Source organism: Melanerpes formicivorus, unplaced genomic scaffold, assembly GCF_026170545.1.
Source record: "Melanerpes formicivorus ecotype bairdi unplaced genomic scaffold, bMelFor1.0.p_v2 SCAF_92, whole genome shotgun sequence".
Taxonomy (NCBI): Eukaryota; Metazoa; Chordata; class Aves; order Piciformes; family Picidae; genus Melanerpes; species Melanerpes formicivorus.
In genome coordinates this window covers 2186388-2199574 of record NW_027142444.1, presented here as the reverse complement: position 1 = coordinate 2199574, position 13187 = coordinate 2186388, and the positions used below count along the sequence as shown (strand labels likewise).

Here is a 13187-nt window from a genome sequence, read left to right as displayed (position 1 = left end):
GTTTCACTGAAATCTATCCCCTTCTGCACCACTGCTTTAGGTTTCAGATGGCTCCTCTACAGCAAAGAAATATTTACTGAGGGAACAAAGGATAGAAACTGGGAGGGTGAGGAGGATCTAAGGACACGCTTCGAGGGCAGCTCAGCCACCAGCAGGACATCAACCAAAGCCACACCTGACACATGGGACAAAAAGCCTGACCTTGAAGCTTTAGGGGTACAGGAGGCACTCAGGTTACTGGGGCCAGACAGGTGGGAGCCTGAGCCAGGCCAGTGTGGTGGGTGAGCTCCTGATGCTGACAGGTAGCTGCAGAAGGCAGAGAATGGACCAGCTGTGAAACAGAAGGGCGTGCAAAAGCCTTCTTCATACCGAAACTCATGAGAGAAGAAAGTGCTCTGGCCACAACTGAACCAAACCTGTGTGTAAATGAAGCTCAGAAGGTCACAGCTGACTGTCTCTAGCAGCTTTGTGTCACCAGCCAGACCTGCTGACACACTAACCTCATCACAGACAGGTGCTCTTAAAGTTACTCCTTCTCCTGATTCATGCTCACTGCTGTAAAGAAAGCATCTGATCCACCTCCCTTTCTTGTCCCCACTGCCAGGAGGCAGCAGTGCAAGGGCAGAGCTTGCCTATGGCCTTCACCATGCCTCAGCCATGTCTCACCAGTAACTAATGGCCAACTTGTGTCTGATGGAAAAGGGAGGGGTACCTCCCTGCCGATGGAAAAGTCTGGCCAGGAGGTTGGGCTGATCCTGTTTGTGAAACTCAGCTAATTACCCAGGGCAGAATCCTGGAAAGAGTTCATGGGATCTCAGCATGGGTTGGGTTGGGAGGGACCTTAAGGATCATCTATTTCCAGCCCCCCCTGCCATGGGCAGGGACATCTTCCACCAGCCCAGGCTGCTCAAGGCCTCATCCAACCTTGCCTTGAACACCTCCAGGGAGGGGACATCCCCAGCCTCCCTGCCAGTGTCTCCCCACCCTCACTGGCAAGGATTTCTTCCTCATCTCCAACCTCGATCTCCCCTCTACCAGCTCAAGGCCATTGCCCCTCATTCATTCCTTTGGAATGAGCCTGAGTGATCTTCCTCTGAACTCTAAGCAGAGTCTGTGCACAGTGCCAGTGTGGAGCAGGTAGCCATCATTTCAGTTGTCTCCTCACCACAGCCTTCATCAGAGAGCAGTCTGTTGGCTCCAGGTGTAGGACATTACAGAACCACACAGTGGCAGAGTTTGCATTGGGTTGGAAAGGACCTTCAAAGGTCATTTTGTCCAACCCCCCTGCAGGCAGCAGGGACATCTCCAACTAGGTCAGGCTGCCCAGGGCCACATCAAGTCTGATCTTGAATATCTCCAGGGATGGGAACTCAATCACATTCCTGGGCAGCCTGTTCCAGTATTTCCCCACCCTCATGGTGCAGAGCTTGTTCCTGATGTCCAACCTAACTCTGCCCTGCTCCAGTTTCAAACCATTGTCCCTCATCCTACCTCCACAGGCCCTTCTGAACAGTCTCTCCCCAGCCTGCCTGTAGGTCCCCTTCAGCTACTGGAAGGCAACTCTAAGGTCTCTCTGGAGCCTTCTCTTCTCCAGGATGAACAGCCCCAACTCCCTCAGCCTATGTTCTTAGCACCACTGCAAACAGCAGAAGGTGTTCTTGTCTCCCCAGGACAGAGGCAGCATAAATGGTGCTCAGCTGACTTTGTGTTGCCTTTTTCTCCCTACAACAACGTCCTGATAATGTCCCTTGAAGTATGAGCCAGCCTAGCACAGCCTGGAGGGACGTGACTGAGCAGTGGCTCCTGAGCACGAGGCATTTGTTTGAGTCTTGTTGCATCTTGAGCTTCCTCCCACTCCTGCTCTCTTGGTGTGGTAGGTGTTTGCACAAGAATTCCCAAAGCTCTGGTCTGGGCCAAAGGTCAGGCCAGCTCTTGAGGAGTTTGGTACAGCAGAGAGTTGAGGTACTCCAGCCCCTCAATGAATGTTCTTCAGAACGTCAAAGCAAGCCCTGAGTTACACCACAGGAAAATGACTGGGCAGAGAAGCTCCTTCATGAGCATGGCAGATGTTACACAGCTGTCAACAAGCACATTTGCTGATTGAGGAGAATTTCCTCTTTGGCATGGTGAAGCAATCTCACAGCTTCCTCACCTCTTTTTGCAGTGACTTTCTGCTTCCCTGACACATCACCGCTCTGCTGTCACGAGATGCTCCGCGCTCAGAGCTCCCCTCAGAAGCAATCCTGCCCCAGCTCAGCTGCTGAATGGCTGCTGAGTCATGGCACAGCTCACACCACCGCCAAGCCAGAGGGATGGATGTCAAAGAGCATGAGCCAGCAGTGTGCCCAGGTGGCCAGGAATGCCACCAGCATCCTGACCTGTGCCAGCAATAGCATGGCCAGCAGGAGTAGGAAAGTGATCCTGCCCCTGTACTGGGCACTGGTGAGGCCACACCTCAGATCCTGGGATCAGTTTTGAGCCACTCACTCCAAGGAGGGCATTGAAAGCCTGGAGGGGGTCCAGAGAAGGACAGCAAAGCTGGGGAAGGGTCTGGAGAACAGGGCTGGGGAGCAGCAGCTGAGGGGACTGGAGGTGTTTAGTGTGAAGGCTGAGGGGAGACCTCTTTGCTTTCTACAGCTCCCTGAAAGGAGGTTGTAGTGAGGAGGGGTTGGGCTCTTCTCCCTAGTCTCAGGTGATAGGAGGAGAGACAATGGCCTGAAATGGTGCCAGGGGAGGGTTAGGCTGGAGAGGAGGGAAAATGTCTTTGCTGCAAGACTGGTCAGGGATTTCTTCCAATGGCTGCCCAGGGAGGTGGTGGAGTCCCCATCCCTGGGGGTGTTCAAGAAACCTGGGGCCATGGCACCTGGGGCCATGGTTTAGTGGCCATGGTGGGGTTGGGTTGGACAGGATGATCTTAGAGAGCTTTTCCAGCCAAAACAACTCCATGATTCTATGGCTTTACTCTTTGCAACTGAAATAGATTGCTTTGAAAAGTTGCACTGGCAGAGGGAGGTGGAGCTGGCCCAGAAGAACATGGGCACATTGTCTGAGCCCTGAAGAGATTAACCTCCAAATCCTGTCCTCCAAATTGCTCCAATACAAAGACAGAAACTTGTCCAGCTCACGAGAAGCTGAGGTTTACACAAAGCTGCCTTGGAGGTGTTTCTTTTGAGGCCCTCTAAATGATTTGTTATGAAATCTCTCCCTGGAGACAAGGCAGAGTAGGAAGCAGCTACCCAGATGGCTGAGAAGGCAGCAGAAAGCAATGCAGTTCAAGGTGCTGTTGCTGGAGCTGGCAGTTTGAAAGCCATGGCCCAGTGAGGAGCTCCTCACTGCTGGCTCCCCAGCTGCATGTTTAACTGCCAAGGCAATGCAGCCATTGATGCTCCTGTGGAAGTCACCAGCTCAGCCTGCTCCTGCACATACATTCCTGCTGACAGATGTGGGCAAGGCTGCAGCAGCTACTCAGAGCAGGGAAGTCTGCTCTGTTCCTGCAGGTTTCTACGTGACACTGGCCTCTGCCCAACAGAGGAATCCTTCTCCTGCATGAGATGGGCTCCCAGTGCACTATCTGCAGCAATCTCCTAAGGGCTCAGGCACTGCTGCCCTCCATGCATTGCTCAAAAAAGGGGTAAAATGCAGGTCAGCCCCAACTGTTCTTCCACACCTGGCCTACTTAGAGTGACAGAGGAAGCCAGGGGGGAAACCAGCTTCGTCTAAGCTGCCACTGACGTCAGTGTGAGGAGGGCTTGATGCAACAAGTGAAGCCCTTACCCTGAAATCCAAGCTCAGAGCCACAGCAGCAAGCCTGTTTGCACAGAACACCCCGCAGAAAGAAACACAAACTGGTGGCAAGGGAAAGGCTTTCCCAAATAAACAAAAGTCAGCACAGATCAGCTCAGCACAGAACACTCTATCAGCTGCCACGGGCCAGGAGAGGGCAGCTTACTCGTGCTGGGAACATGAAATGTGGGGAGAGAAACACCAGAAACCAGTTCCCACAGAGCCTATTCATGGAATCACAGAGCCACAGAACTGTGGAGGTTGGAAGAGACCTTTGAGATCATCAAGTCCAACCACTCACCCAGAGCTCACAGCCCCAGCTGCTAAGCCACCACCACTGAACCACAGCCCTCAGCACCACATCCATGTGTCTGCTAAATCCTTCCAGGGATGGGGACTCCACCACCTCCCTGGGCAGCCTCTTCCAGTGCCTCACAACCCTTGCTGGGAAGAAATTGTTCCTCATACCCAACCTGAACCTCCCCTGGCACAGCTGGAGGCCATGTGATTGAAGACAGACAGTCTTCACAATGCTTTTGCACCTGGCACACCCAGCACACCGCTTCAGGCTCTGCCCTGAGTGTTTCTGCAGAAATGGGATTCTCAGCTAGAAAATGTCCTTTTTCTGTGGCAACTTGTAAGGAAATTCCACAGAAACAGGCAGGGTCCTAGGTGAGTTTGGGTGGTGTGGAGCAAGGACTAGCCTCCAAGTCAGTCAGTGCTTCCCTGTGCAGCTAGAACCTGTAGATCCCTCAGAGACCTCATGAGCAAGGCAAAGGCAACTACAAATAGGTAGGAATTGGGTACTTTAACAGCAGGCAGAGAAATTGGTTGGTGTGCAAGGCAACACCTGACAGGCAAATTGTGAACACAAAACTGTTCTCAGCTTCCCTCTTCCTGGGGATATTTTGCAATTAAGCAGGGAGTTGATTTACAAGCTTGCAGACACCACACTAATAAATCAGTCTCTGCTGTCAGCTCCACCTGCCCAAGCCAAAAGAAATGAGGTGTCCATTGCCTAACATCAGGTTGGGTTTTGCTGCCCAGACCAAGGTGTGTGTGTGGAGGGAATCATACAATTATTACATCTTTGAAAAGATCTTAAGGGGAAAATTCTGATCAGTCTTCACTGGCCCAGAGAGCCCAAAGCAGCCCAGGGCAAAGCAGGACTGGAATGATGCATGATCTCCAAGGACTGGGAGGAAAGGGTGGGATGGCTGGGGCACCCCTGGAGTGCACCTGCTGCTCAGAGGCACCCCTGGATGCCCTGGCAGACTTTAAGCCTTGACCACTTTCTAGCAGGCTGGAGAGGGCCCCTACCACTCCCTGCTCCCACAGCAGTCAGGGCTCTCTGCTTTTTGGCTCACAACTAAATCCACAGTGCTTGGATCTGTGCACCTGGCAGAGAAACCAAATGCAATGGGAACTTCTCTTTTACACAAAGGATTTCATGTCTCAGTTTCTGCTTCCATCTTTTAGGCTTAGGGACATTAAAAAAAAACTTGGGCTGGGCTACATTTAACACAGAGAGTCACACAGAGTGGTAGGGGTTGCAAGGGACCTCCAGAGATCATCCAGTCCAATCCCCCTGCCAAGGCAGGGTCACCTAGAGAAGCTCACACAGGAACACAGTCAGGTGGGGTTGGAATGTCTCCAGGGATGGAGACTCCACCACCTCTCTGGGCAGCCTGCTCCAGGGCTCCAGCACCCTCACATTACAGCAGTTCCTCCTCATGTTCAGATGGAGCTCCTGATGGTCAGGTTTGTGCCCATTCCCCTTGTGCTGTCCCTGGGCACCACTGAACAAAGCCTGCTGCCATCCTCCTGCCACCCACCCTTGAAGTATTGATCAGCACGGATGAGATCCCCCTCAGGCTGCTCTTTCCCAGCCTGAACAGCTCCAATCCTCTCAGTCTCTCCTCATCACAGAGCTGTTCCAATCCCCTCAGCATCTCTGCAGCCCTTTGCTGTCCCCCCTCTAGCAAGCCCCTGTCCTTAACCTCCAAATTCTGGTGTCTAAACGAAAGTCTGTCCCTGTACGAGCTCCACAGCTGGCACCGGCACTGCTGGGCTCCCAGCAAGTAGAGCTCACTGGGACAGCCAGAAGCGGTGGGCACGGGGACCGTCGGGGCACGGACCCCGACCCCGTAGCCCCTCCATGCACCCGTGCCGAGCCGTGCCGAGCCGTGCCAAGCCGGCAGGTGACAGGCGGAGGAGCGGGCGAGCAGCGGCCGCCCGAGGATGCGCAGGGAGGAGGCAGTGTCCGTGACGGCGGGTGAATCACGTTTCTCCTGCCCGGCAGCTCCCGGAGCAGGATAAAAGCCCCGCGGACACCGTGGCTGCCCAGGCTTTTACCGCAGCCCCACCGCAGCCAGCGCCGCCATGGGACAGCGCCTTCGCCTCCTGGCCGCACTCCTGTTGGCCGCCGCCGCCGTCTGCCAGGGTAAGAGGCTGCGGGAGGGTCCCGGGGGGCGCCGCGGGGGTCCCGAGCCGAGGCTCAAGCGGCTCCTCCCGCTGCCAGGGGTGCCGCTGGCCGGGGAGCTGCGCTGCCGCTGCCTGCGCACCGTGTCCGAGGTCGTCCCGCCGAGGAGGCTGGCACGCATCGAGCTGCTCGCCGAGGGGCCGCACTGCTCCGTGCCCGAGGTCATGTAAGTGCCCGGCCCGGTCCTCACCTCGGCCCCGGTCCTCACCCGATCCCCAGTCCTCACCCCGGCCCCATTACTCATCCCACTCCCAGTCCTCATCCCGGTCCCAGTCCTCACCCGATCCCCAGTCCTCACCCCGGCCCCATTACTCATCCCACTCCCAGTCCTCATCCCGGTCCCAGTCCTCACCCGTCCGGGACGGTCCTCATCCTGCCTTGATCCCCACTCCGATCCCGCTCCTCATCCTGGCTGCAGTCCTCACCCAGTCCCCAGCCATCATCCTGGCCGCGGGCTCAGTGCAGCGCTGGTCTCACCCCCTGTGTCACCCTGCAGAGCCACGACCAAGCAGGGACAGATGCTCTGCCTGAACCCCTCCGCACCCTGGGTCAAGCTCATCCTCACCAGGATCATCAAGACAAACCATCAGGGACCAACCCTAACTCCAGCCCTTCTGGAGGCCAAGGTAGCTTCTGGCTGGGTGTGAAATCAGCCTGGGTGTCCCAGGAGTAACAGGCACTGGTCTCTGGAGGGCAAATCTGCCTGGTTGTGCCACCACCACCAGCAGCAGGCACCTCTCCAGACGACACATCTCCTGTGGGACTTGGTGTGTGGCATGCAAGAAGGAGAGATCTCCTGACTGGCTTTGTGACTTGACTAATGCCTGTTGCAGCTCTGAGGAGGAGACATCCCCAAGTGAAGCTACTGGTGAAGATGGATGCTGGAAGAAGCTGACAGCCCAGCTCTCTAGTTCTGATGGCTTTATGGACCAGCTGTTCTATGTTCAATCCCCCTGCGACCCTCCCCTCCCTTTCCCCTCGTATTTATTACTGCCATTCCTACCTGTGTATTTATTGACTAGGATAAGGAGATTGAAGCAGTTTGATAAGGCAAGACAGACCTTGCTAGGCACCTCTGAGTGAGCACTTCTGCACACTCTTCCTCTCCAAACACTGTTTGCCAACAAGCTCTTACAAACAGCATTAACACCCAAAGAGAAGAGGAGGCCAGCGTGGAGACCTTCATGCCAGTGCCTGCAGACAGAGTGCTCACAGAGTGGGACCACATTGCTGTGTCTGTTGCCAGCCCCTTGCTGTCTACAACTCCCTGAAGGGAGGTTGTAGCCAGGAGGGGGTTGGTCTCTTCTCCCAGGCAGCCAGCACCAGAGCAAGAGGACACAGTCCCAAGCTGTGCCAGGGGAGGTTTAGGCTGGATGTTAAGAATGTGCTGCCCAGAGAGGTGTTGGAGTCACCATCCCTGGAGGTGTTTAGGAAGAGTCTGGATGGGGTGCTTGGTGCCATGGTTTAGTTGATTAGATGGTGTTGGGGGATAGGTTGGACTTCATGATTTCAAAGGTCTTTTCCAACCTGGTTAATTCTATTCTATTCTATTCTATTCTATTCTATTCTATTCTATTCTATTCTATTCTATTCTATTCTATTCTATTCTATTCTATTCTATTCTATTCTATTCTATTCTTGGCACTGGAGTGCCTGCTTAGGCTTAGAGGGGAATAAAGGAATCCCAGAATGCCAAGGGATCCCAAGGATCATCTGGCCCAGCTTTCCTAGGTGATGGCTGAAACAAGGGCAGCGTGCTGCTGCCACGCTCAACCCGCTGCCCGAAGGAGCCTTGGGCTTGGAATGTTCTTTTCCCACCACTGCAACTCCCAGGCAGCTACTGTGGAACCCCCCTGAGTGTCAGCACAATGGAATGACAGGAAGCTTGCTCCTCAAGTCTCTCCACTCAATGTTTACAGTCCTTTGAGGACTTCCATGAAGCTGGGAGGCTTCCTGCTGGGATGGTTTTGGTTTCAGACAAGATCCTGCAGGGACTGGGTGGTTTGTTCATTTCCAGACAAGTTGACATTGGATTGTTTGGTGTTTACACACAAGCTGTAAGAGAACAGTAAATGTTCTGAAGAGGTGAGATATTTTATGTCTACTTGGTGTGACACACTGTCAGAACCCACAGGGGAAAGAGCAGTTTCACATATTCTGCTTTGGAAAGTTGTGTTTGCACCAAAGGCTGATCATGTCATGAAAGAGGCTGCAATAAAACATACTTCTCTTGTTGAAAACTCCAGCATGTTAATGGCATTCTGTGTGGATTGGAAGGGCTGTGGTCAGTAGGTCGAGAGAGGTCCTCCTCTCCTTCTACTCCACCCTGGGGAGGCTGCATCTGGAATACTGTATCCAGTCCTGGCCCCCTCAGGTCAAGAAGGACCTCAGGAACTGCTTAGTATCATAGTATCAGAGTATCAGTCAGGGTTGGAAGGGACCACAAGGATCATCCAGTTCCAACCCCCCTGCCATGGGCAGGGACACCCCACACTAGATCAGCCTGGCCAGAGCCTCATCCAGCCTGGCCTTAAACACCTCCAGGGACAGGGCCCCAACCACCTCCCTGGACAACCCATTCCAGGGCTTCACCACTCTCATGGGGAAGAACTTCCTCCTCACATCCAGCCTGAATCTCCCCACCTCCAGCTTCATTCCATTCCCCCTAGTCCTATCACTCCCTGAGATCCTGAGCAGTCCCTCCCCAGCCTTCCTGTAGCCCACTTCAGATACTGGAAGGCCACAATGAGGTCTCCTTGGAGCTTTCTCTTCTCCAGACTGAACAGCCCCAACTCCTTCAGTCTGTCCTCACAGGAGAGGTGCTCCAGCCCTCTGATCATCCTTGTGGCCCTTCTCTGGACACCTTCCAGCACCTCCAGATCCCTCTTGTACTAGGGGCTCCAGAACTGGAGGCAGTACTCCAGGTGGGGTCTCCCCAGAGCTGAGCAGAGGGGGAGGATCACCTCCCTCGACCTGCTGGCCACACTTCTGATGCAGCCCAGGATCTGATTGGCTTTCTGGGCTGCAAGTGCTTGGATGAGTCCAGCACAGAGACACAAAAATGATGAAGGGAATGGAACATCTTCCCTATGAGGAGAGGCTGAGGGAGCTGAGGGCTCTGTAGCTTGGGGAGGAGGAGCCTGAGGGGTGCCCGCATACATGTTGATAAAGATGTGCAGGGTGAGTGCCCAGAGGCTGGAGCCAGGCTCTGCTGGGTGATGCCCAATGACAGGGTACTGGGTGGAAGTTGAGGCATAGGAAGCTCCATGGAAACAGGAACCCCTGTGAGGGTGACAGAGCCCTGAAACAGGCTGCCCAGGGGGGTTGTGGAGTCTCCCTCTGGAGATACTCAAAACCCACCTGGATGTGTTCCTGTGTGATCTGCTCCAGATGCCCCTGCTCTGGCAGGGGAGTTGGATTGGATGAGTTTTGGAGGTCCCTTCCAGCCCCTAACATTCTGTGATTCTGTATCATGGCATAAAAAACGTTGACAGAGGACTTTGCTAAAACATTAAGAGGTTGAGTCCCTGAAACAGCTTTTCTTCCTTTCCTTCCCACCATCCCCTCCTGCCATTTACAGGGGACCTGAAATTACTGCTCCAAGAGCCCACAGACCTAAGTTACCTCCTGGAAGGGATGTTTCAGCGTTACTCTGGAAAGCTGTGGCTCAGTGCAGCCTGCTGCAATTCTTGCCTCCCTGCCCTATGTCATCTGTTTTCCCTCAGATACACTTAATCTACTGAAATGGCAATGGGATTCTCTTGTGCAACTCTGGACTTTTGCCTCCCCAGCCCAATTTCAGCCATGGACACAGATTGCCTAAGAAGAACCATTAGTAAAGCAAGAGACATCAAAAGCCTCTCTTTATTTGAAGCCCACAAGGGATTTAGGATGTTTTAGAATCAGGCCTTTGAAACTCTCCAGACACTAAGACAGTTAAGCTGGACAGTCCCCTAAAGAGCTTCAGATAAATTCCTTATAAACCATCACATTGCAGCTAGGGTTGCAACTTAATACTGGATTTAAGCCCTGCAGTTACTTGGTGTAAAAAGTGGAGCCAGAGAGAGGGCTTCCAAGAAAAGTTCCACCTTTGAGTGATTAGCTTAAGGGGATTTGTGCTGCACTGTAATGAACCTGATGAACTGAGGTCTTGGGTTGAAGGCTGGACTTGATCATCTTAAAGGCCTCTTCCAAGCACAACAGTTCCATGATCCTCTGATATTTAGTGGGATGGTGAGCAAAGTGCTGTGCTCTCCAGAGCTGCAGAGGGGTTAGAGATTGCTTCCTCTAGACTTCTCTCACTTCTGGCCCTTTCATTTGGACCAGCATCTTCTGCTTTCCAGGAACACCACACTGCTCAGCACGAGGGGCTCCAACTGGATTTTTACTACCACATAAACAGAGCCTCTTTCTTTCTCTGCTTAGACCAAGCTAGAACATCTTCAGGCAATTCTTTGTACATCTTCTCCCATGCCACTCTCTCCAAGAGACAGGAGCCAGGATCAAATACACATTTTCACAGACCCAGCTGCTCCTAGTCTGCTGGCAGCACACAGGCTCTCCAGCAGTGACACACTCTCATCCCTTAGGCCATGGAGATCAATTTTCCAACCCTCCTCAGCACAGAAAGGTGTGTCCCAAATTACAGAGTGCTCAGATTGACCTAACACAAATCTGCCTCTGTCTTTCCCCAGCCCCAGCCCACCAAGTTACCTGCAGCTTTTCCCCAGGTGATTTCCAGCCCTTTCCAGCCCTGCTCATAACTTTCCATCAGCTCTCACCTCAGCCATGAACGCCAGCATTCCACCCTTGGCTCAGCAGGAAACACCTCTTCAGCCTCCAGAAGCAAACCTTAGGTAGCAGCCATCTGTCCAGGCCTGCAGGAATAAAAGCCCAGAACAAAAAGTTAGTGATGGAAAAGGAGAGAGTTTGAGCTCTGTTGGACAGGAACTTTGTGCCATAAAACCACCAGAACCAAGGACAAAGAGAGAGGAACTTTGCACCAGTGGCAGTTACTGCTGCCATGTGCCCACTTCCTCACAAAGGATGGTGAAACTGGGCAAGGGAATGAGGGAATGTGGGGGCCACAGCATTTTCAGGCAGATTTGGGACAACACACACATTTTCAGTAAGAAAATGTCACAAGCTTAGAGAGTGTGGCACAGGTAACACCAGCAATACACCACTGGGGGTTAAGCTCTTCTCCTTAGGATCAGGGGATAGAAGGAGAGGAAATGACCTGGAATTGTGCCAGGGGAGGGTTAGGCTGGAGAGGAGGGAAAATGTCTTTGCTGCAAGACTGGTCAGGGGTTGGCACAGGCTGCCCAGGGAGGTGGTGGAGTCCCCATCCCTGGGGGTGTTCAAGAAACCTGTGGCCATGGCACCTGGGGCCATGCTTTAGTGGCCATGGTGGGGTTGGGTTGGACAGGATGATCCCAGAGAGCTTTTCCAGCCAAAACAACTCCATGATTCTATGGCTTTACTCTTTGCAACTGAAACAGATTGCTTTGAAAAGTTGCACTGGCAGAGGGAGGTGGAGCTGGCCCAGAGGAACATGGGCACATTGTCTGAGCCCTGAAGAGATTAACTTCCAAATCCTGTCCTCCAGATTGCTCCAATACAAAGACAGAAACTTGTCCAGCTCACGAGAAGCTGAGGTTTACTTGGGGACGTGGTTTAGTGGCTGGTGGTGGTGTTGGGCTGCTGGTTAGACTCGCTGCTCTTGAAGGGCTTTTCCAACCCAAAGAGTTCTGTGATCTTGGCTGCATTTTGAACATGAAAACAAGACTGAAAGTTGTGCCCTGCCTTGCTTTAGTTTCCAGGTTCTTTAGTTGCACCACTGAATTGGAGAGAAGTTACTTTTGGGGGTTGCCTTTTCTTAGAGATCAGTGTTCTGCCAAAAAATATATCCAGGGAGCATCTCTGTCAACTGCAAAGCCAGCTGAAGAGCAGTCTGGCAAGCCACAGGAGTGAGGGGACCTGGGGTGGGGTTTCTGGGAAGTTCAGTGGGGCTTCACTTTGTTTTAAATTCACATAGACCTCTCCTGGCCAGTTCAGGAACAGTGCAAAGGGCATCTGCATAGCAAAGTAAAAGCAGCAGAAAGCCCTGGGCTTGTGTTCTGCTGATGTATGGTATTTGAAACAATGATTTAATTGGTGCTTTTCCTCTTTTAACAGAACAAGCTTTAACTGAGAGCCACAGGAGCATCCCTTTATCAGCCCTAGCTGGGAACGTGTGGTCAGACCACATGCCAAAACTCTTGGCAATGTTGGTAGCCCTTAATGATTCTTTCAGAAGAGCCTACAAGAGGCTGCAAATGCAATTCATATCTGTCAAGCAGGCTTAAGAGATGCTTCCCTGGGCTGAAAATCCACATTCCCTGCTGCTGTGCTCATAGCAAAGAGCTCAGGCACCCACTAGATACCTCACTTGGACTTGGGCAAAGTTCTGCAGTGAATCACAGACTTCCAAAAGAGTCCTGGCAGAGAAAATGCTCCTCTCACAAATTTAAGTGGGAAGTGGTGCCACCTGAGTGGGGTCTGCTTCAACTGACAGAGCATTTTTACACTCCTTGCAATTCAAACAGACTGATCATTGAAAGCAATGAAGAAGTCAAATTATTCTGCACTTCTGCTAAAGGGGCAGAATTTGGAGCTTGTTACTGCTTAGGACTTGCTGTGCTGCTCTTAATAACAGCCATGACTGCCTGCCAACGACTCTGATGGCACTCACATCACTCACTGCAGAGTCAGAGCGTGCCAGACAATAGATGCTAGTTATTAATCACAAATGCACCCATCCACAAACTTCAGCATCCTGAGAGCACTGATTCCCTGTGCTGACATCTGTAGAAAGGGAGGCTGAAGCAGCTTGGATTAAAAGCTCTCATTAAAACAGACTTGCCTGGGTATTTAGCTCTTC

At 52.7% G+C, this 13187-nt stretch overlaps 1 protein-coding gene across 1 annotated transcript; it reads left to right on the top strand.

The window, feature by feature from the left end:
• Positions 1-6165: 6165 nt before the first annotated feature.
• Positions 6166-8469, top strand: LOC137455180 (alveolar macrophage chemotactic factor-like). Its single transcript, XM_068165758.1, has 4 exons — positions 6166-6226; positions 6305-6431; positions 6762-6891; positions 7099-8469. Exons 1-4 carry the CDS (start codon positions 6166-6168, stop codon positions 7102-7104), a joined length of 324 nt encoding a protein of 107 aa, XP_068021859.1. The 3' UTR covers positions 7105-8469.
• Positions 8470-13187: the final 4718 nt, after the last annotated feature.

Coding starts and splice junctions, on each gene's coding strand:
- LOC137455180 (XM_068165758.1), top strand. CDS start 6,166: ATGGGACAGCGCCTTCGCCTCCTGGCCGCACTCCTGTTGGCCGCCGCC. Junction 6,227..6,304: donor CGCCGCCGCCGTCTGCCAGG/GTAAGAGGCTGC, acceptor TCCCGCTGCCAG/GGGTGCCGCTGGCCGGGGAG. Junction 6,432..6,761: donor TGCTCCGTGCCCGAGGTCAT/GTAAGTGCCCGG, acceptor GTCACCCTGCAG/AGCCACGACCAAGCAGGGAC.